Source organism: Ruditapes philippinarum, unplaced genomic scaffold, assembly GCF_026571515.1.
Source record: "Ruditapes philippinarum isolate M1 unplaced genomic scaffold, ASM2657151v2 ctg10911_1_1_1_1, whole genome shotgun sequence".
Taxonomy (NCBI): Eukaryota; Metazoa; Mollusca; class Bivalvia; order Venerida; family Veneridae; genus Ruditapes; species Ruditapes philippinarum.
Genome location: NW_026863591.1, coordinates 530 through 25569, shown reverse-complemented (window position 1 = coordinate 25569; position 25040 = coordinate 530). Strand labels below are relative to the sequence as shown.

General features: G+C 33.2%; 2 protein-coding genes across 3 annotated transcripts; both read right to left on the bottom strand.

Moving 5' to 3' along the window:
• Positions 1–2854: 2854 nt before the first annotated feature.
• On the bottom strand, positions 2855–24682 carry LOC132722610 (uncharacterized). Of its 2 annotated transcripts, none has more exons than XM_060707135.1 (5): positions 24555–24682; positions 21920–22011; positions 20979–21089; positions 20300–20425; positions 2855–3588 (listed from the first exon to the last, which is right to left on the bottom strand). In XM_060707135.1, the coding sequence occupies exons 1-5, from the start codon at positions 24671–24673 to the stop codon at positions 3578–3580; spliced, it is 459 nt and encodes a 152-aa protein (XP_060563118.1). In that variant the 5' UTR covers positions 24674–24682; the 3' UTR covers positions 2855–3577. The 2 variants fall into 2 exon arrangements, with proteins under 2 accessions (XP_060563118.1, XP_060563117.1); XM_060707134.1 differs by lacking the exon at positions 2855–3588 and adding an exon at positions 19449–19953.
• Positions 3955–15330, bottom strand: LOC132722609 (uncharacterized). The gene is made up of 5 exons (XM_060707133.1): positions 15054–15330; positions 12629–12762; positions 8870–8961; positions 7083–7094; positions 3955–4109 (listed from the first exon to the last, which is right to left on the bottom strand). The coding sequence occupies exons 1-5, from the start codon at positions 15207–15209 to the stop codon at positions 3955–3957; spliced, it is 549 nt and encodes a 182-aa protein (XP_060563116.1). The 5' UTR covers positions 15210–15330.
• Positions 24683–25040: the final 358 nt, after the last annotated feature.

Genomic DNA, 25040 nt, shown 5'->3' with positions numbered 1-25040 from the left:
TAAAATAGCTTAGATTTCCGTAATATTACTTCGTCTGATTCCGCAGTATGACGGAATCGCCCGAATTGTCACGATTGCAATCGGAACTACATCGGCTATTATCATTAATCCGAAGAGTGACGGAAAAGGCCGAAAAGTTGCGATTGGCACGATTGGAGCTGGTTTCCCGTTCAATCATGCACCAACAGATGTAAGCAGGAAACCACCTAACCGGAACAAGTTTTCCATATGAAATGGCTTGCAGCCGTGGCTGCAAGCCAAAAAATGGCGGCCATTTTTGCCGTTAGGATTTTACTGAAAAACAACCTAAAACTCCGAATCCATCCAAAAATTTAATCGAAGCTTGGCTTCCAGCTTTCTACAGAATTTATCTATCAGGGCTAGGATCCAAAACTATTTAGCCAATCAAATTTAATCTTACATAGCGTCAAAAAACCTTCAATTTTCACGCCATTTTTAAAAAGCAGTAAGTAATATTTTGTGCGCAAAGATATAATGATGATTAAAATGTTTGTTTTCATGAATTCTTTTCAAAAAATCATATATACACTGACTTTTGTTTTAGCGATCTCACCTGTTCCTCTGTAGTAAGTTTTCGTTTGGTTAATTAACATTAGTGAACATCTGGTTCTGTGCATTTTTTTATTTTTCCTTTTTTCCGGTCATTTTATCCTTTATCGGTATTTAGTGTATATATTTACTGGCCGGGGTCCGGGAGGCCCGGACTGGCCGGGATCCGGGATCGTATAAGATATAGAGGAAAAACTAATAAACTATATTTGTGTTGATTATTGTCGTAATGAAAGGACATCAAACGTTAAGTTTTTTTATTGTATGTAATGAACGTTAAATTAATCAAACTTAGGATATAAATATATTTAGAGGTATTTATTAACAAACTTAAAATGCGGAAATCCCAATACTTATAATTACAATGTATATGCCTAATTAATTGGAAAAATCACAGACTACATTCTTGAATTGGTCAAATCCCGGGATCCCTTTATGTTTAAATGCGATCCCAGCTTTTCTGAAAACTATATTCTTGAACTGGTCAATTCCCAGTATCCCTATATGTTTTAATAGGATCCCGGCTTATCTGAAAAACATCTTAGACTGGTCAAAATCCAGGATCCCTATATTTTTTTTAATAGGATCCCGGCTTTTCTGACAACTTGTGTTTACTTTAGGACTTGTGTCTGTCACTCATTCCAATACTAAATAACATATTACAACTTAACTTCGTATAAAGAGACATCTTTATGAATTCTACCTATCTAAGATTTTTTTGGTCAAGGTCAACAGGTCATACAGTAATTTATGTGCATAGACATAGGGACTTCATTCTATCTGTTTACATGCATCTTCATATATACTCATATTCCTCTTTGTTAAACTTAGAGAACTGGCTTCCATAACTTTATTTCACTTTTATTTTGATGTTCGCTGAAGTCTCTTCAGCTAACAGAACTATCATTTTTACATTTAAACGCACCCCTGGAAAAAAATTACGAAGCGAGTCGCTACTAGCTTTTTTAAAAGCTAACCTTGTTTCATTTTATTTAGAAAATAGACCACGTGACCAGATTTTAAACTGTTAAAAATACTGTTACCTATGTAACAGTACAAAATTCTTAGTCACGTGGTACACTTGCATTAACAGTAAAAATAACTCCCAGAGGCCTATGGGAAATTAGCATTACGAAAAAAGTGAGGGGTAATAAATTTACTTGCCAGAGCATAATTAGTTTTATGACACTTTACAAAAAAAAAGAAAAGAAAATCAAGTGTTATACATTCATGTATAATGATACAACGTATTGTATTGAATATTTATGATCATGAAAAATGTTTATATGCTTTTATATCTACACATGTTAATCTAATGTTTACCTAACTTGCTGTTCAAATCAGCATCTTTTTACATTTTGAATATGTACCATATAATTTTAGGAAAATACGATCAATTTTAGTTTATCATTTGAACTTCGGAAACTAACTTTGTTGTTAAAATTCTTGGATTCCTTTAATCAAACATTTTGCCACATTTTTACAGCTTTCAAAATTGCATTAATTATCTAGTAGAAACCTTATTCAAAATATAAATTTTAGAAAGTTATAACTAATATTTTATCAGTTTTGTCCAAAATAACGAGAAACGGAAACCTATGTGTATGAAAATACCGAAAGGCATAAAAAACAGAACAAAAAAAACAGAAAATAAAGAAAATTAAGGGATATCGTGCGTTAGTTATAACAATGACAGTTTACAGGCCACTTTTTTCGACAAAAATGGTAAGTGGAAAATTCTCTTTTTGTTAGAGATTTTTTTCTAAATGAAACGGCACGTGGTAGAATCGTGCTGGAGATATGAAAGAAATTCGGCGCAGGAATTTCACATAGAGGTAGATTTCAACTGAGAGCACAAAAGAGAGATTATTCAAAGTTTATTTTATTAATATCTTACATACAATTAATGAATTATATAATAATGAATATAATATACAAAAGTAAATCATAAAACGAACTTCCCTTTAAATTATTTTTTTAATGTTAATACAATTAGGTCTACTTGAAAATATTATAAGCATTGTTCATAATACTAGTATATGTTTATAGGCTCAAATGATACATGACGTCACAAAACTATATGACGTAAAGATATGGCTTATTCAGGAAATATTAAAGATCTAACAAAGATGGTGGTGCATATTTTCAAAAAATCTAATTTAATTGCAATATACGTTTGAGGTAACTTTTAAAGCTGTAAAATTTGATACCAGATTTATAATGTTTGAATGAGATAAAGTATTATAAACATGTAGATCTATATATAATATTATCTAAATACATGTACTGAGATAATATATATAGATCTACATGTTTATAATACTACACGTTTCTAGCGTTCATTTTTATTGGACAGCCGTGTTTTTATATTATTTATATTCATGGCTGCATCAAATTAAACACTTTATATTCACATTTAATAATGCTACACAAAATAGGAATTTTCGGGCATTACAAATTGGGTAAAGGCATCTGAGAGATAATATTTCCGTGCGTAATACTGCACGCTTGTAACGTCGCTTTTCATTGGATAATCGTTACGTTTATATTATTAGTTATAAAGATCGTTGACCTGTTATATGGCCTTAAACGGAGTGCTTGTAAATATAACCCAAGCCGTTAGGACGATTCTAAAGGCCATAACATTTTGTTTCACTGATTTTTGTTTGTTTGCGAAATGTTATTATTTGTTATCAATATATTAATATTTTATTGCAAATATTTGATACATACATACATGTAAAATAACATGAATAATACAGAAATAAATTCACCAGAAATGTCCAAATGGGTCGTGTTACAAGTTATAACAACAGTAGCAACAGCCCAATGTCAAAGTTTTACATCATATTTTATATTCTTGTACATTCTTTAAACAAAAATATCTGAATATAAATTGAGAATAAAAGTAAGGTAAACTATTTGAGAGAAAATAAAGTAATATCATTGGTTGTAACTTTCCAACAGTGCTCTCGGGACTTCGTAGAAATGTTCAGTTTTTCACTTGTCAACAAAGAGCTGAAATTATAAAAAAAAACCCAAAGTAGAACTTTAAAAGATATGATAATATAGATCTCTAAGTGTAGATAACTCATGTACAATGTCAAGCACGGTTAACTAACAATCGTCTCCCCTTTTTATATTTAGTAGAAATATGAAGTTTAAATTTAGCAATGCGGCAAAATTATTGCCTTTTCGCCATTAGCAATATTATATGAAAAATGGCAAATTCAAAATTATACAAATTTGAAATATAATTTTACATGATTTACATGCATATATATACTCGGACATTAAGCTGATTTAGCAAGATTCCAAAAGCATCGCTGTTAAAACGTGTCCTAGACACTTTTTCTCTAATAAAAAGTTAATAACAGATCCCCATTAAGCGATGGACGAATGAAAATTCTTACTATTTTCTCCGAATGAAAAGTACCATTCTAAGCTAGGTGAACCAAACTTTACTCCCGTAGCTCGGCACAGATCTTCTATAATATCGGTGATTGGTGCATCATTCATGTTACCATGTATATAAACACCTGAAATTATTCAATTGTATTATACAAAAGAGAAAGAACATCTAAACACGATACTATCTGATTTGTACGAGGGAGCGTAACATTATATTAAACATTGTACACAGGAAGGTCAAAATAAAATAGAAGCACCTCTAAGATTAGTTGTATCTTATTACCGAAAATGTGTCAAGGTTCCCATAAATGCATGGTGCATAAACTGGAGTGTAGGTATTTATGTTTGTACAATATTACCGTGTTATGTCAAAAACCTAAACTGTTTCATTATGTACATTGTATGCTTATAGAGGCGTGTCAATCACGCTATTTTGACGTTAAAGACCCTGTAACACAGTTTTTTAAAGTTTAAAATCATAAATTTGATGATCAAATAAAGATTTATCAATATTTTAGGTTCAAAAAAGCATTATTTATAAAAATATTACGGAATTCAACATTTCATGTAAATAAAGGGAGGTAATAAAAATTCATTTTGTATAAAGTTTAAGCCAAATTTTGCAATAAGAAATGAATGCATATGATTAATGATAACATATAATATGCAGAAATATTTGCAGTACATATTTTACATATTCTTCGATGTTTGAAAATTATTTTATTTGCATAATTATGTACATTATATATAATTTCACATAGTGTGGTCACAACATACAGGATCTTTAAGGATTTTGTTGGAGGCTAAACTTATACTAGGTATATTATAATAGATATATAATACTAAATATAGTATATTATACATCTATCAAACTAGATATATCACACTAGATATATAATACTAGATATACATGTATCATACAAGATGTATCACACTGAATGTATTATACTTACATTATACATAATAGATTGTATTATATACATGTAGATATTGCTGTACACGATATCTGATACAGCTTTATAACATAAAACATAATAATTTAGACACTGAACAGAAATAGATTTAAACTTATATAACTAGTACATGGCTTGTAAATTAAAGAGTGTTGATATATAAGTGAATATCAACATTTTATTACTTATGGTGGCTGATTTGTGCCGTCATATTTTCGCTCCGCGGCCCGCGAATGCGGGTACACGATAATACGACAAAGTACATGGCGACTGTCGTATTTTCGTGTTCTTTTCGTCTTTTCGCCTGGCGTCCCTGGGAGCGAAGATACGACATGGCAAATATCAGCCAACCTCTGCCAGTCTCGAGCATTGTAGCTATTTTGTTAGAATTGCATCAAATACATATTCAACCAATTTACAATGAACAAATTATATACATAAGAAAATGGGTTGAGCTACCAAATTAGAGGGAGCCCATTTAAGAAAGTTTTGGTTGTAAGGCGACGGCCATGAGTTTGGATCTCCAATATGCGTTTTTTTTTTCTGAATGCAAAGTACACTAGCTGGACAAGCTCAAAAAGCTATTTTTAAGTTAAACAAATATTTGTATAAATTCACATAATTATATAACTCCTAAGCATAAATTTGATTTATTTGATAAATTAGTAGCTCCTATTCTAAATTATGGAAGTGAAGTGTGTGGTTTTGCTAAAAATTTGACAATAGAAAGGGTACATTTACAGTTTTGCAAGAAAGTACTTGGAGTGAAAAAGACCACACAAAATGATTTTATTTACGGTGAACTAGGTAGATTTAGTTTTAAGACAATACACTATTATAACATAATACAATATTGGGTCAAAGTTGTACATACAGAAGAAAATAAATATGTGTCTTTGGTATATAATATGCTCAAAAATGATTTAGAAAATGCACCGAGTAAAGTAAATTGGTGCTCTTTAGTAAAAAACTTATTTTGTACACTTGGATTTTATGATGTATGGTTGCAACAAAATGTTGGTAATAGTAATTTATTTTTGTCATTAGCTAAACAAAGATTACACGACCAGTTCAAGCAGAATTGGCATGATAGATTAGAAAGTTCTAGTAGAGCATTGTTTTATCGAACTATTTCAAATTTTAGATTTCAACCTTACTTAGAACACTTTACAAATAGTAAATTTTGTCAATCTTTTGTTAGATTAAGAGTTTCGTCACATAGACTGCAAATAGAAGCAGGTCGTTGGTCAAGACCGGCGACTATACCAATAAATGAAAGATTATGTAACTTTTGTAACGTCTTAGAAGACGAGTATCATTTTATTATTGAATGCAAGTTGTACGATGAACTTAGACATAAACATATATTATCAAAATATTGGCGACGGCCAAATATGTACAAATTTATAGAATTGATGAATAACGAAAACCAGATGATAGTAAGAATGCTTGGAACTTTCATACATACTGCTTTTAAAAAACGTAACGAAATATTATATGGTAATTGAAATAAGGTATATGTTATACAAATATTTATCTAGATTGTTAATCATGTAAAGTTTTAATTTATCGAATGCATTATCACTTTTTGTGCTGTATTTATATATGGATATTAATGTGTATTGTGTTAAGTTGTCTTTCATATCTAGCACAATACTCTTTTCACACAGAAAAGTACATTGATCATGTAGATTATCTTAGTATTATGTTCACTCCAGTCAGTCACCTTTATGTTTCGTTTCGTTAAAGGGTTGACTTTAAAACTGGAAAGAGGTAACATGAAATTTAGTTCGAAATATGTCACAATTGGTAAGGGTGAATAAGGTTGAAAAAACCTTCTCCAAAGTAAATTATGTTTGCAAGATATATTGTTAAAATGAAATTATTGTTAAATGTATAAACTGTTCGTCATAAAGTTTTGTATATGTATGCCTCATGGGCTTTTAAGCCTAATGGTTTTGATTGAAATAAACTTTGAAACTTTGAAACATTATTATTTTAAAAACTCATACAAGATGTCGGATATGTCAGAATAAAATAAAATATTACCGAAGAATGTGTCTTTTATCAAACATTTCTTCTGACCAACCTTGTAGTTTGTACACCGCATGCTTAATATGTACTTGGTTGGACAACTTGACCACATACCTTGTATCACGGCTGAAAATTAATAAAACTTTAGATTACGATAATAATATCATGTACATTCTTATCCAATTAAAATGCTGTACGTTATTTAAAAAACTATTCCAATAAATCAAAGTATTTCACTTTATACAATTTATGTGGGCTTTTTTTTTTACTAAAAGCTCCGCCTACTAACGCTGACCTCTACCACAGACACGCCTTAAAATCTAAATAAATTGTACATTTGTCAGTTCCAGCACATGCGCTTATCACATTTATCACATACCCGTGCCGATTTTGCGGCTCCGTAAAAATGGTATTGCACGGCCGTGCATATATTTTGACGTGGCACCATTTACATTATACAAAAATAGTGTAAAGACGCGTTAAATGTCAGCGTTACACTATAGGCGCGTGAAAGAAAAAATATTCTTATTTTGGGTACTGTATGTGATAAATAGAATATTCTTTTTGTGTAGTTTCCACACTGAATTTTTTGAACTCTTTAAATTAATTAATATTTTGCTCGCCGGAGGCTCGCATAATATAATTTAATTCAACTTGTAGGCAAGCAAATATTATTTTATTCAGAGAATTCAATAAATTCAGCGTTGAACCTACACCGATTCAATATCCTCTATACGTATAATTTAATATCCTCTATTTATCACATACCCATGCCGATTTTGCGACTCCGTAAATATGGTATTGCACGGCCGTGCATATATTTTGACGTGACGTCATTAGCGTTATACAAACATAGTGTAAAGACGCGCTAAATGTTAGCGTTATACTATAGACGCGTCAATGCAAAATGACTCTTATTTCACTTTAAATGGTCTTTAGTTTGGGTATGTGATAAATAGAATATTAAATTCGTGTAAGTTCATTACTGAATTCATTGCACTCGTTGAATAAAATAATATTATGCTCGCCAGAGGCTCGCATAATATAATTTTATTCAACTCGTGCAATAAATTCAGTATTGAACTTACACTCATTCAATATCCTCTATATACAACGTCATTCGATGTATTGATACTGACGTCATTTGTTGTATTGATTTAACTCGTACAGTGTCCATGACGTTTTCTAAATGACGTCATTTAGAGTTTTGACAGAAGTCGTATTTCTGACACCGAAAATCTCTCTCGTCGAACTGTGCTTTGACGTATATAACTTATGCATAGTTCATTAAGTGGACCAAGATTAAGCAAGAGACACCGCCAGGAGGGGACGTCCACGCTCGACCTTTTCTAACTTCTTTCGTCAAATACATTGCAGAAAGAATTTTGCAGTAAAGAAAACTCCTAGAAAACAAAACTGTTTAAGGAAATTATAATCCAAATAAGCGTTCTTTTTACCGAGTATCAATCAAATTCGTGAATAAATAAAGTTATGACAATCTACAGTAAATTTAATATGTGACCTTGACAGTCAATCATGGTCATATAAATGTCCAGGTCAAATTTGAATTACTTTCCATGTCAGTGTTGTTACAGGTGTTCTATTTCCTAATCATAAATCTAATCCATAAATAAAAAAATTTCATGTATGGCCAAATGTTGGGAAATTCAATAATTTGACTTAAAGTGGTCAAATTAAGGCCAAGTTCAGTTAAATCATCGTTTATGTCATCGTTCAATGGAATGTAGCGCCATGTATGAAGCTAATCCATACATTACTTACAAAGTTATTGTCAATTATAGCAAAAAGACTTTGAAATTGTAATAATTTGACGTTCAAGGTCAAGGTAATTTACGAGTCAAAGTAACAAAAGTCAAGCTTATATCAATAAGAATTCTTACAAAATTCTCGAAAGAACAACGCCCTGTTGATACCGTATACAGGGGTTAAAGAAGCACTTCCCGATGCACATGTTGGGTTTGCTGTCAGTGTCCTGGAATACAAAATGAAAAATATTATTATATGATCTAAATATAGTTGCAATCTCATTGGTCCAAACAGTAGTCAACAGAACTTTTTTATAGAATCATATTCCCTGGGTGAAGTATCATATTCACTAGCTGAGTTGCGTTTTATTCTTTTTGGCATATTTCTGGATTAATATATCATTACTTTACTATTATAGTTAAAGGTTTCACCGCAATGATGATCATAAACTTGAATTACTTTTTGTATGCGCAGCGTTCGTGTAGTTGTTGCACGCCGGACACGTGTGTCTTTTTTCCCGCGCTTCAACGAAACAGGCGAAAGGTGTACATGTATAAGGTTGTACTTTCTGAGACTGTTTTAAATTCTTATAGCCTATTCATATAATAAAACAATTATTGACTAGTGTGCCATCAAATATGATGTGATATTCACTGGCAGAAAGTCATATTCATCTGTCAATAATTGTATAATACGTTGTTATGTCGCGTTAAATCCTAACGTTTTTCTGATCGATTAGGACGTCTGTTGTAAGTTGAGAAAAAGGTTAAACGGATACGTAAATACTGAAAAGTTAATGTTATATTTGATCACAGGTCAAACACATTAAATTGGCCATTATTTCAGTTAAACCTAGTGAATTAAAATCGTTGCCCTAGCGACAGTATTACGAGTTTTAAAGACGCTAAAATTTTGAACGACCAAAAGTTTTTATGTGACAAATTACATAAAGATTATATGCTAGAGATCTTTATGCATTAAACTCGACCTTTCTGTCACGGATAAAAGTTACGATAATCATACGCTCCATATCTACAAGGACAATATAATTTTCCAGCCCGATAATTTCAGTTGTTACATGTACGTATCTGACGAAATCTGGCACATATATGTAAATTTTATTTTTGCTTTCTCCCTTGAAAGAAATTGTATGGCTTATAACAATATCATGACATTGCCACAGGGATTATTTTGACAATTGTCTATATCAATATACATGTATATTTATCTAAATTGTTATCCCTACGTTTGTATACAAGTACGCCTGTAATTTCATAAGTTTATTATTTTCAAATTCCATAAAGCCACATATGGTCAGTGAGAATGTACATTGACATGTCAATACAGTGTGTAAATAAAGATAAAATCGGAATTGAAACATCGAAGAAAGTTTACAATAAACTGCATGTTGAGATAGCTATGTATTAATAATATATATAGCTGTAATGTATATTTAAACTCAATTTCGTCCTCACGAAAACATTTACATAAGCATCGTTCTATTTATTTAAATTTTAAAAAATAACAACAAAACCATAATTCCCCCCCCCCCCCCCCAAAATATGATTGAATCACAAAGCCCCCACAACAAAACCAGGGTATTTGGTGACAATAGTCCTGTGAAAGTCCGAACGAAATCCCTAAGCTGCACTGAATGCGGCTATTTTGCTTCCCAAATAGATTCACGTGGTAAAATGGCGGCCTCAATGTGCCATCTTTGTGACAAAAGTGATAGTGATTCTTTTATACAGTAGAATCAAGAAATAATGTGAAAGTGAATTTAATTCAATTTCCCTTGGCAAAGAACTAACATATCTTTTTGTGGTGGTGGGGAGGGGGTGCTTTTATCATTACGATAGCTTAAGTAGAATTGTAAAAGATTGTTAAACTTATGAAAATAATGTATAAAATATTTTATACATTTACAATTAAACTAAAATATCTCGGATATCTTACATGCATGAGTAAATATAATCTTTCTTTCATAATCAACGTACAGAAGTATAGATGGGCTGGCAATCTGTCACACCACAATACGAAAGAATATTAAATATTTGTGAAACAATGACAATGTTAGGATACTACGTCATCGTGCACCTAGTTGGGCTGTGTTTTTTTTTGTCGACTAGAAGATAAAATATTCTTTTATTCTAAGAATTCTTTAGAATATTATAAAATAATGTAGCGCACCTCAGATTGACTTGAGTATTTGATATGGTTTTTTTTAAAGTTTAAAGTTTTACTGTATGGTTTAAGCCTAAAATTTTTAATTTTGGTTGGGAATAAAAACCCAAAGACGAAAAAAGAAAAACTACAAACAAAGAAACAAGCAAACAGACAACAATATTTATTGAGTCTTAGTGAAATATGATCGGATCGTTCCTTGTACGAATTAAACCCGATTTTACCCCACAAGAAAAACTGGATATAATGTAGCTTATATAATGCCTCAACTTAAACCTTATGCTGTTATATATTCGTGTGCAGCAAGTATCGATTACATATGACAAAACAAAAAATCCTTGTATATGTAAAGCCAAAGGTAAGCCTCAGTCTCACTAAGAGCAGAGCCAATGACCATCCCGGTAAGTTACCGGGATGATCCGGGACGATCCGGGATGAAATTATTGTTGCGGTCACACTTACCCCGGCAGCACTACGGTAGTTTCCTACTAACCACCCAGGATGCGCTTCGGATCATCCAGGCAGAGCCCAGGTGAAGCTACGGATCATGCCGGTGCTTCCCCGGTCGTTCCCGGATGACGCCGGAAGAGCCCCGGTTGACCCAGGCAGAGCCCCGGTCGATCCAGGCAGAGCCCCGGCAGAGCCCAGGACGATCCAGGCAGAGCCCCGGTAGAACCCCGGTGGATTGAAATCGCCCGAAAATGATAACATTGATACATATTTTTTATTTAATATAATATCTATTGTTCCAGAATAGTAATTCATGATGATTTTCTGAAAAATCCTTATGCCATACTGGATAGAGAGGAAATGGGAAGGCTTTTATTACAAACAAGTGCAATCATCGCAAAGTCTCGTTTTTCTTTTGAAATGATCCGGGCTTTGCCGGGGCTCTACCGGGATCAACCGTAGCTCTACCTTTATCCTCCGGGGCTCTGCCTACAGTTACCGGGGCTCTGCCGGCATATACCGGGGCTCTACCGTAGCTCTACCGTAGCTGTACCGGCTATATCATAACCCGGATCATCCCCGGTTTGTGCCGGCAGAGCTACGGTGCTTTCCCGGTATAACCCCGGTCGTTCCCGGCAGAGCTAAGGATGAAGCCGGCAATGCTATACCTTCCCGGATCATCCCGGACCACCCCGGTGATATTAAATATTTTATTCCATCCGGGGTCGAATGCCGGATGTTCCCGGATCATCCCGGACCATCCAGGACTTTGCCGGCAGAGTTACGGATGTACCCCGGTTGTTCCTGGTCGTACCCCGATCGTTCCCGGATCACCCCGGACGTCTACCGGGGCTCTGCCGGGATGTAAGTGAGACTGTAGCTTAAACGAAACTAGGTAAAACAAATACCTACATTTAATTGAAGAAAATGATTTGAACAACTTGTCATTTTGTTAAATGTTTTGGTAATTTTGAACTTACATAGCATTCAATATTAATTCTTAAATGGTTATTCAATATTTTGAAATAACATTGCTGAATTTTAGTAATGCATTATTTTGTTGTCTTTGTAGTTACTACAAATTAAATTATATTGTATCGCCAGCCGACATGTAGGTACAAATGTATGACTTTACATTACTAAAATAATACTGACCTCATCATAAAGTTACACAGCCGGTTGTTGTTAGAAATTCAACAGAACTAAAATTTAAGCCTTGATAGTGAATTAAATAAATAAATAAATAAAGTGTAACTTACTCTCCTTTTGTCGCCTGTGTGTACTGGGAACTTCCCGGGTCTTTAGTTATAGTAGATTTGTAATTGATATCTGGTACAAACGCTGCAGGTCTTGGCAGGGCAAAATAAACTTCACCCATCTCTCGACCTGCGATCTAAATATAAATAAGTCGGGTATAACATTAAAAAATATTAATCTCTGAACACTTGGTGATGCCACTAGATCTGGGGCTTTCTGATAGTCTAGATTTTATTTGTGTTATATTTTGAAGTCCCTTAAATAAATAATGGATATTTGGCTTTTAGGTAGGACAGTTACAATTTCTGTCATTAAATGCGTTTTATATTAATTTTGACCTTCTGACCGGCTGATCATGAATTAAATATTTCATGAATCAAACCAAAAAAATAAATGAATAATAAATAATTGAATGTACGCGTGTGGTTGGTCTTATTGGAATCATATGAATCAAACCGAAGAACTTTGATCTTGATATTTGTAAATATGTTATACTCTCCAATTGTGTAGATATTAATAAAATATAATAAAACAGGCACATCTTTCATAATCTTTTGATTATTTTAACTTATCATAAAGTTTTGTATATCATCACATTATGATAATGAACGAGTATATACCACGAGTATTAAGAAAACTCCACTGAGGTCCAAAAGTCTAAATGCACAAAAATTGAAATTCTTTCATAGATCAGCTATGATATTTATAGAAAGATATGCAAAAAATAACATATATGATAAATACAATTTCGCACGCAAGTTATTAGTCTGGAAGGCCAACGCCCACTAGATGGTCATAACAATAGCTTCGCTTGGTTTTCTTCTTCTATATTTATATGATAATACCGTTTCCTTTCTCATTATTATCATTGTTATTCTTTTGCACTTTTACAAGCATTTGATAATTTATTTACATTTAGTTTTCACTTGTCTACTGTATCATACATGGCTCTCCGAGCCTTCCATTTTAGCAGATACTAGTGACTGTATCATGTTACAAAAGGTAATACATGTACTCATAATTTTAATTAGTCATAATTTTAATTAGAGCCTTAAAGTCATGTTTTAAGTCGTCAAAATTTGCCTTGTTACATAATCACACGACTTTTGTGACCCATATAAGCTTCCGTACTTTTATTATATATACATACCATCATTCCTAAAATAAAGTGTCAACGAAGTGGACAATATTTACGGTACATTTGAGATTTTTAAATACCTGTTCGAATAGAATAACTTTTATATTTCTTAAGATAGGGTAAAATATATGACAGACACATATTAATAATGGTCAAATAAAGAAAAATAAAAGAAAAAAAAAACACTTTTGACTCGTAAAAGTAATAAAAATAAACTGGTAGACTAAGTAATGAACAAGAGTAAGAGCGCGTGATGTCGGCGTCAACCAGGTCGGCAGAAAAGACTCTAAATATGATATTTACCCCGAGCTTCCGTTGCGACCGGTGCAGACCAAAATCATGGTAAGTCTGGTTCCCAGCCTACATTTACTACGGAGTATAAGGTGAAGGAACTCCAGACTAATTCATGGTTTGCACTTTTCGCTATTCGGTCAGTGTATATTTTCAAAATGTTGCTAAAAAGGGTTAATAGTTTTGTCCAGATTTATATATACATGTATTTATTTCGCATGGTAAGTCTTAATTAAGACTAAACGACTTTAAATATAAAAATAATGATGTAATATTCATGACAAATATCATCACTACAGTCTATAGTTAACTTTATGAACGAAGAAATTATCAATGCACAACGAGGATGTGGCATAATTGAAATGTAAAAATGTATTTTTTTTCTTTCATAACAAAAAAAATAAATATTTTGCACTGATGAAAACATCTCGCCAAAACGTCTGCAATAAATAATTACGAAATGTTCGTGTTTGTGTTGCTTATTTTGCTTATTTGTTAATTCTTTATAGATGGTAATAATAAAGAAACCTCAACATTTTATAACAAATTGTCAAAGTGCATATCAAACAACTTTATCATAAAACTTACATTAAAATATTTTTTATCACACATAAAACTTTAATGTAAATGGAAAAGTGATATGTACCGAACACTTATGTAGACGGTTTATTTTAAAACCTTGAAATTTTATATGTTAAGTTTTACATAACAAACATACAAGAATAAATAAAGAAAATGAAAGTTATTGACATTTCAAGTTATTTTAATGGTTTTTCATGTTTTTTATGATTATGTAAACACTTCACCGTTGTGGGTTCGAGTCCCGTCAAGAAATTTGGAATTATTTCATTTGAGGAAGTTATTCAACAAGCTTACGGAAATTTAACAATGAGAAAAAACTTTAAAAAAATAATACTAGAAATTGCAAAATGCATTCGAATATTTGGCAAAGATATGTTATTTTTTTACATCAAGTTAAAATAAACAAAAATACTTACATGGGTGTCAAACTCTTCCAAAGACAAGAGAGTGTTGAGTTCCGGTATTCTAGCATACGCCACCTCTTTCTTTGAACCACATTGTTGACCTATGACCCCTTGAATAATGACACAAATTAATACACTTTTAATTAAATGACGAAATCCTGAAACCATTTTTTTTATATTTTAAAGTAATCCAGCTCCCTTTTACTATATGCTCTGTCTAATACTATAATTAATATCACTATCTCGATTATAGTTCAACAGACAGTAACACGCTTACTCTATCAAATCTGCACATGTAGCGTGAAAATTTTAGAAAATAAAACCGTGAACCGTTAAATTTTAAAACCGTACACTTTTTTTTCTACTTGATCTGATCTTGCAAAAATACTTAAGGCGTTTGTTACGTATTATAAAAATCGGAAAGATCAATATTGTCGAACAATTTCACAGAAGTTGAATACACATTATTAGATGTCTGCAGATGTATTAGAAGTAAGTATAATCTTTAAAAATCGTAAATCAACATTTACACACCACCGTAGGTTCGAAACCCACCAGTGACTTCTGGTGTCTATCTGCTGAGAAAGCTTAGTTTGGTGGTTTTACTTAGGTGCGACTTGAACTTGAAATGGCACCTGAGGTCTTCCTCCACCTATTTAGCTTAAAACTGATCATACGAATTTCATTATGTCAGTTTGACTGAACTCCGTCATTTTCACAGGAGGGCTTTTGTCCGTTTTGTCATTTTTTGGACGGTAAGGCTTTTGTCCGGGAAGTCTTTTGTCCGTTTCCCCTTTCCCCTCCCTTTCCCCTCCTAAAAAATGATGTACATGTACCTCGAAACTGGCCTGCCACTGAAGTAAATGACAGGGAACATTACCGCTAAATTTGACAGTTGTCCACTACAGAAATCAAATTAACAGTGCCACTGAATTTAAAAATGGCAATGCACTGGAGTTCTTTTAATTACAAAAGAGCAAATATTCTTCTCTGAAACAAACTTAAAGGTTTTTTATGCATTAAATAATTGAAAGCTCTCTATATTTCATTTATAAACCCTTGTTAATATGCCTTGATACATGATATATTTTGCTAGTTATTGTTCCGTGCTCAATTTAATACGATGAATAGAACATTTTTTAATCTGGATAAATATTTAAATAATAGAAGATTTCAAATATTTAACGAAAGGTTATGCAGTATGAATAGGCAAAACATAACTGCGGTACTGTCTAATAAACACGCGCGATACTCGAATACCAATTCGTATCTGCGTAAAGCTAAAATACGACAAAGTGGCACTAAAATACGACAAAGTTACCTCGCGGAGCGGAAGAACGACATGGCATAAATTAGCTATTAAACTATATCATGCAAAACTGCATCTAACATTCGCTACAAATGAATTAGAAATCACTTGACAGCAATGATTGATAGATATCTTTATTCACTCAAGCACATTTGTAAAATATGAGAATTTTCTAATATAACTTTAAGCAATATCTTTTTTATGTAAACAACATGATTATAACAGTTCGTTTTCTTTAATGTAAATAAACTCGATATGATAATTATAAACATGTATTAATTTAGCGGCCTAGTGGCCCAGCGGCGTGAAGTTGGCGGCCCAGCGGCATGAAGGTGGTGGCGTAGCGGTATGAAGGTGGTGACGTAGAGGTCCAGCGATCTAGCGACGTAAAGTTGGCGGCCAAGCGATATGAAGTTGAGGGCGTAGCGGCATAAAGGTGGTGGCATAGCGGCCCAGCGACCTAGCGACGTGAACTTGGCGCCCAGTGGCCCAGCGGCATGAAGTTGGCGACCTAACGACCTATCGTGAAGTATGCGGCCTAATGGTACAGCAGACGGGCGGCGTTAGGTGGATGGCCTAGCAGTCTGACGACCTAAACATTTAATGTTGTACTAGTTTGTCAAAGTAATTAAAACGACTCTTAATAAAGATTTTAAGAACATGATATTGTCTTTCAAAAGATATATAAGAACTAAAAAATCACATCAAAAATACTTTATTTTTATCATTATTTGTGAAGTTGACAGCATAATAGCCCAGCGGCATGGCGGCCTAAAATTTTACAGTTGTGGAAATGTTATTAAAACATAACAAACGGCACATAATAAAGTTCTTAATACAATACATACAATACAGTGTACTTGATACTTTAAAGATATATAAACAAAAATCACTTTATAATGTTTATTGTACATCAGTGGGTTTATTTAAATTAATAATGGTCGTCAGACATATGTACAATCATAATTGTATCGAAACAGAATTTTTTTCCTTCGGATGTTAAAAATGTACATTTTACATAATTTCTGTTTCTGATCACGTGGTACAACTACTAGATGGGGACGTTCATATTGTTGTGTAGCTCTATATTCCGAATGGTATTCACATTTTACATGTTGGATTGAACAAGTCTTTTGATATTAATATAATGTATAAACACGTTTTATTATTACATTTTAACAAACATAATTCTTCATGTAACATTTTTCTTTCTTTGAAAGGTAAAATAAAGGGTAAGGTTACAGTGACGAGCCGAAATCCTGTTTTCAAATAGTAAAAAGTTAAACTGCCCTCACACATACCTCGCGACCTTACTGCGTCCTTACTGCGACCTTGCTACGACCTTGCTACGACCCAGGACGCAGCACAGACGCCATGGACGCAGCAGGGACGCAGCGAGGTCGTAGCGAGAAACCCAAGGTCGCAGACCGTCGGCGACTATTTTGAACATGCACAAAACAGTCGCAGAAACTCTGCCGTTCTTGCTGAGTCCTGGTTAGGTCGCCGTGGGATCGCAGTGGAGTCGCCATAGTCGCAGCAGCATCGTAGTAAGGACGCAATAAGAACGCAATAGACGTAGTACACTCGTACTAAGGACGCCCGTAAAGTCCCAGACTCAGAATGAAATTTACTGGTAAAAAGTATTGTTTTTATAGACGTAGCAAGAACGTAGTAGGGTCGTCGTACAGTCGCAGGACAGTCGCCGGACAAACCCAATAGTCGTGCGTAGAGTCGCCGTAAGGACGCAGAGAACATAGCACAGTCGCAGCTGGGTCGCCGATGATCGCCGTGGGGTCGCCTTGGGGACGCAATACAGTCGCAGTGGAAACGCCATGGACGTAGAAGGGTCGTATTGAGACATAGAGAAAACGTACTGAACACAAGACTGCAGAGCCCCGGACCGTCTGCGAGAGAAATTTGAAAGAAAACCAACGATTTTCGAAAGAAAAAATGCTATTTTACTAGTTTTCAGGTCGCAGTAAGGTCGTGGTTTATGTGTGAGGGCACCTTATATATTATAAAATATTTCTTTTTTTTTATAAAATTTATAAACAGTAAAATACTGGTTTCATAATAATCATATAATTGATTCTGAATGACACACATGAATATTGTAACATAAACAGAATTAAATGTTCTGGAACAAAATATTCAGTTTTTTAGTAAAGGTTCGTCCGTTTAGCAATGATTTCTTGTACGCGTCATTCATTTTTAAGGAAATTTACTATCATACCAGTATTTTGCAGTTTCTTTTCTTTTCTTTTTTACATTATTTTTTGCAGCAGATATATAGCTAAATACATTTTGATTCAATTTCGAAAACAAATACTAGTAGAAAGTGAACAAGTCTCGTATATTTAAGATAGAGGGATTCTTTCATCAAGATGAAATATTGCGCCAGAGAGCACGTGCATGTCGTCTGCTAGTAAAGGCAGCCAAAGCCAATATATTTATCAGCACGGTGTGACCTTAAACTGAAAGAAAAGGTGAGAAATTCTGTTTCAGGAATTTCAAATAATTCTTTAAAACTAATATAATATACATAGGAAATCGGGACTTCCAGTAAAGGAATATCACGAGAAAACATGACTTGAAAAGTGGTAAACACAAACGAGAGTTCATTTAAAAGTTATTAACATTAATATGTTAGACATAATTATATATTATATATAATAAAATGTTATATACAACAGTAGATGATAAAATAATCAAATTTTTCTTTTCTAAACATATTTTCGAAGATTTTTAAAAAATACTTACGGCATTCTGGAACATGTAAATAATTTTTGGCATTAAATAAAGCTTAGTTGTATATCAATGTGGATAAATGACGTCACGAATGATTAACAAAAACTAACATGTATATGACTTTCAGAAATGGCTGAGTCAGCAGAAATAATGTGATGGTATTCTACTAAATGTTTAAAGATTAAGAGCAAAATACATTTAAGGGTCAGTTTGAAACAGTAAAAACTTAATACTTAGATTTATAATGCGTTTAATGAGTAATATTTACATGTTGTTAAGATGTAGAATATACTGGTTACTGATATAAGTAATGCTGAAAATTTTTCTTTGGACAACTGTCATCAAATAGACTTTGCTACAGCAAATTTGTGATTTATTTTAAATATCAACAATGATGACAAAAAAGGGAAATTACTGATTGATTCCAACACTTGATAGATAACATTGCCATGTATAAACTGTTGTTTGACATATATAACTCGAATGAACTGTAAACATGTTTATATCTAATAAAGTATGTTCACATATGATAAAAAATAACTACAAAGAAAAACTCATGAAAATTGACGATGATTGGCGTCAATTTCCAAAGATATCAAACGATTTTGAAAAACAGAATGTTTTTGTTTTTTTAAATAATTGGCCAGGTTACAAGTTATAACAACCTTCACAGACACTGGGGTTGTAGATCCCCAAACGCCTTAATCCACTTAATCCAAATAAATGGTATATTTGTCAATCCCAGCACATATACTTAATTGAGCGAAAATAAAGTAATTTCATTGATTATAAATTTTCCTCCGGTAGTCTCAGGAGTTTGAAGAAATGTTAAGTCTTTCACGTGTCAGCACAGAGCTGAAATGCAAAGATATAAACATATAGCTTTAAGTGCAGATAACTCATGAACAATATCATGGACTGTTATTCAAGAGTCGTCTCCCTTTTCAACAAAAATATACAATTTATTTAAACTAATATTGCCCCGGGATGTTAAAGAACGTAAAATGTTGAAAATAACTTAAAGCCCTAATAACATTATTTATCAAGTCACGTGATAATACAACCTGACATATATTGTCATTTAATACACAAAAATCAATAAAAAATTATTATTTAGTTCACACAACATTCCTTCAATACCTTTTCTCAAATGTGAAGTTTATAACATGTCCTAAAAACCAAAAGACTTTAAAAATCTTACTATTTTCTCCGAATGAAAAGTACCATTCTAAGGTAGGCGAACCAAACTTTACTCCTGTAGCTCGGCACAGATCTTCTATAATCTCGGTGATTGGTGCATCATTCATATTACCATGTATATAAACACCTGAAATTATCGTGCTCTTTAAAAAATGATAAAATCTGAACAATTTAACATGAAATAAATGACTTTAAACAGGATAGAAATGTATATTAATTCATGTCAATATTAAATACTTGCATACCACGCAAAGAATTTTTTTTATTTACAGAACAAACTTAAATACCCTCTATATATTACTAGACCATTGCTGGTTAAATATCCTTTATTTCAGATATTAAAAAGTGTTAATATGTTACAGTGTACATTACCGTCCATAACTATAAATACGACCCCTGACAAAACTCCAGTGATTATGTTCTTTTGATTGATTTCAGAGGTTAAAAATTAGAGCTTGTAAATGTTTTGGTTACAATTGCATGAAATACATGTTCAATCAATTTACAATTTACAAACTATACAACATAAGCAAATTGGTTGGGCTACCAAATAAGACTGAGTCCATTTTGGTTGTAAGTCGGCGGCCATGAGTCCGAACTAATTGATGCGGGATTTTACATTATTAATTTATTATTTAATAATAATAAGATGTGGATATGATAGTATAAAAATATATTACTGAATACTGTGTCTTTAATCAAACATTTCTTCTGACCCATCTTATAGTTTGCACATCGCATGTTCAGTGTGTACTTTGTAGGACAACTTGACCACGTGACTTGTATAGCGGCTGAAATTTAATGGGATAATGTTACCCACTATATATATATTTTACTTTACTTTACAAACCACTTGCCCCTCACCGCTGTGGGTTCGAATCCCGGCAAAGACTTTGGATTCTTTTATGTGAGGAAGCTATCCAGCTAGATACGGAACGTCGGTGGTTCTACTCAGGTACCCGTTCGAGCCTGAAATAATGCACGGAAGGGCACCTGAGGTCTTTCTCCACATCTAAAGCTGGAATGTCGCGATATGACCTATACTGTGTCGATGTGACATAAAACCCAAAACAAACAAACAAAATATATATTTTGGTCCACAGTTTGCTTTCAATATTTCACGAGCGCATAATATAATTTCATTCAACTCGTTCAATAAAATTTTAATGCAGAATTGATCGCACACTTATTCATTATTCTCTATTCATATCATATTCGTGCCGCTTTTACAATTCCGTACATATGATTTTGCACGGATGTGCATATTTTTTTTAAGTAATCTCATTTGCGTTTAAAGACCCGCTAAATGTAAGCGTTACATTACATGCGCGTCTATGAAATTTTCTTTTGCACTTTAAACGCATCTTTATTTTGGGTATATGATAAATAAAATGTTATATTCGTGTACATTCATAAGTATTCATGTATTGATACTGACGTCATTTGGTGTATAGATTTTACAGTGTCCATGGGGTTATCTAATTGACGTCATTTACAGTATTGATAAAACATCTTTTTTGACGTCCCTATCATCGGACTTTGCTTTGACGTCTATAACTTTTGCTTGGTTCATTTAGTAAACAAGATTAAATAAAATAATCATTATTGAGAAAAACCTTACTATTTGTCAGAAAGAACAACGCCCTGTTTATACCGTATACAGGAGTTAAAGAAACACTTCCAGATGCACATGTTGGATTTGCCGTCGGTGTCCTGCAATATAAAATAAAGAACAATAATAATTAATTATTTTATATGATCAACAAAAACATTACGTTGTTATGATAGGGTTAAATCCTAACGTTATATCCATCGATAAGAAAGTCTTCAGCAAGCTGAGAAAGTTAAGCGGTTACATAAATACTTCAAGTTAAGAACATATTTGATCAAAACTAATTATGGGCAATTAATTCTAAATTGATTTTAAATTATTGCCATATACACAGTATAAAGAGCACAGACTTAAAACCCGGGCAATTGTGCCTTGGTGTATTCGTGTTCTATGTGCACAGCCTCTAATCCGAAGTATACGGAAGTATACGGCCGGTATTGGGGCGCGTTGTTTACCCGGAGAAAGGCGTTTGTCCGTGCTTACACGCGGCCCGGTCACACAGCCCTCCACGGGCGTATCGCGGCCGAATAACGGCCGTGAAGCAGACGCTGTTGGATGCTTTGAAGTCGCGATAAAGACGCGATACAGCCGTACTTTACCCGTCGTTACTCGCGGTTAGAAATTCACACGCGGTTGACCACGCGAAAAAAGTTTTGGGCTGCCCAAAAATTTAGACCGCGGGTAAACGCGGGCGGTACACGTGGTAAACACGCGGTACAGACGCGGTACAGACGCGGAACGAACGTGCTACGGCCGCGGTTTAGACGTGGTTTCACGTTGTAGGACGCGCAACTTTAGCGGGTAATCGCGGGTGGAGCACGGTCATAGCACGTTTGTTCCGCGTCTGTACCGCGTTGTTATCACGTGCATTAGCGTGTGTACCGCGTGTAAGCACGGACAAACGCCTTTCCACGGGAAAACAACGCGCCCCAATACCGGCCTTATTACGTTCAATTGCGTCTCGTACACGTCCCAAATACGATTGTCCACGGCCTTATCGCGTCCGTACAACGTCTGATTTTAGGTATATAAAAAGCACGATTTGCCGAGCATTCGTCAGTTGTGCTCAAGACGTCAAGGGGTGAACATGGATCCCCGTCAGCCTAATGACCTCGTCTTGCTGCTCCAGCTTGAGCGGTTATTATTTCAACAGCCCGGTTCGGCTGCTTTATTATACCCGTGGTAGGCCGCGGTACCACCGCGCTTCCCCCGCGATAAGGACGCGGAACAGTCGCCGGCGTCTGTTCCGCGGGCATATCACGTGTAAACGCATTTCTGAGGCATTATAAACCTTTAAATAAGTAAGAAGGCATTGGTATATTTTATGACCACACATTACCAATTAAGTCAAATAAAAAAAAATATGTCAAAAACAAAGGATTTGTTTAGGGACAGTACAAATAATGACACTCGATTGTTTGAGCGCTGCGGAAGTATGTTTATCAAATGTACATAACGCTTTTCTGCTTGGCTCTAAACACATGGTGATGGATACATATGAACAGGGCAACATATATGATAAGTAATTATATAAAAGTAGGGCCTATTGGAACTATTTGCAAAAGTGTATACCAATTTGGATTATGTTATGTTTCCCGTCGGAATAACATATACAACGACATGATTTCAATACGGGTCGACAGTATAGCCAGTCCAAAACAAGTATACTAGTAACCGGTAAAATATATATTATGGCTAAGTGAAATACGATCCTTTCTTTCACGACTTATACCCGATTTTTCAAATAAAAACCTTGGGTATTATATAACTTATATCTTGTTTAAACTAAAGCCTTGTGCTATTGTATGTGTCGATTACAGACGGATATACTAAATAGACACTTGACACAACAAAAATATCTTTTATTTTATTTTAAAGGAAGGTAAGGTTATTGAAACTAGGCAAATAAGTTTATATACCTACTAAATAAATGAAACGACTTTGCACGTTTTGTAAATCAATATTAAATTACGTGGTTATTTTAATCTTACATTCTTTGCTAAAATTCATGTATTTTAGTAATGCATTACTTTTTCTTTGTACTGGAAAGTTTTTTTTGGAACTCGTTATTGCTTCAACATAAAAATTATGTTGATTAAATTACATGTATATTATATATGTACTGTAGGCAACATATATAGATACTAGTTTGCCAAGTTATTTTCTGCTGACATCGTTAAGTTACTCAGCACCGCCACATTACGGTCAATGCTTGAAATTTAATAAAACCTTAATTTAAGATTTGATAGTAAATTCAATAATTTAATAAATAAATAATGAAACAATGAAATAATATTCAAGAATGAATGAATGAATGAATGAATGAACAAAATAATTAAATAGATGAATGAATAAATAAATGAATAAATAAATAAATAGATGAATATAAATAACAAATAAATAAAGAAAAATAAATAAATGAATAGATAAAAATCAATAAATAAATATGAATGAATGAAATGAATGAAATGATTGAAATGAATGAATAAATGAATGACTGAATGAAAAAGTGAAAAAAAGAGTAAAAAATTGAATATGAATGAATGAATAAATAAATAAATAAATAAATAAATAAATAAATAAATAAATAAATAAATAAATAAATAAATAAATAAATAAATAAATAAATAAATAAATAACTTACTCTCCTTTTGACGCCAGTGTATATTGGGAACTGCCCGGGTCTTTAGTTATAGTTGTTTTGTAATTAATATCCGGAATATACGGTGCTGGTCTTGGCAGGGCGTAATACACCTCACTCATCTCCCGACCTACGATCTAAAAATAAATACAATGGGTATAACATAAACAAATTCAAATGATACATTTCTGTAGTTTTTATCATTATTTAAAAAACATATTTGTCGACCAATCTCCTGCGTTTTCGGTCATTGTATATTTTTAAAATAAATGTGCTAAAAATGATGAATGGTACTGCCAAGGTGTAGATATACATTTATTTAGCATGTTTAGTGTTTATGAAGTCAAAAATAACATAAAATCCAGAAATAATGAAAATATATCAACATGATTAAGAAATGATTTTATAAGGACAATAGCATTAAAGCACAAGGAAGATGTGGCAGAATTGAAATGTTTTGTATTTTTCTGTATATAAATGATAATAAAA

Bases quoted from the DNA above. Each gene is read 5' to 3' on its own strand.
- LOC132722610 (XM_060707135.1), bottom strand. From the start codon at position 24,673: ATGAGTGAGGTGTATTACGCCCTGCCAAGACCAGCACCGTATATTCCG. The intron at 22,012-24,554 runs GTAAGTTATTTA...TTTATATTGCAG, and splicing joins ACACTGGCGTCAAAAGGAGA to GACACCGACGGCAAATCCAA. The intron at 20,426-20,978 runs GTAATATATTTT...CGATAATTTCAG, and splicing joins GATTAAAGACACAGTATTCA to GTGTTTATATACATGGTAAT.
- LOC132722609 (XM_060707133.1), bottom strand. From the start codon at position 15,209: ATGGTTTCAGGATTTCGTCATTTAATTAAAAGTGTATTAATTTGTGTC. The intron at 12,763-15,053 runs GTAAGTATTTTT...ATTTATATTTAG, and splicing joins TGGAAGAGTTTGACACCCAT to ATCGCAGGTCGAGAGATGGG. The intron at 8,962-12,628 runs GTAAGTTACACT...TTTGTATTCCAG, and splicing joins ACACAGGCGACAAAAGGAGA to GACACTGACAGCAAACCCAA.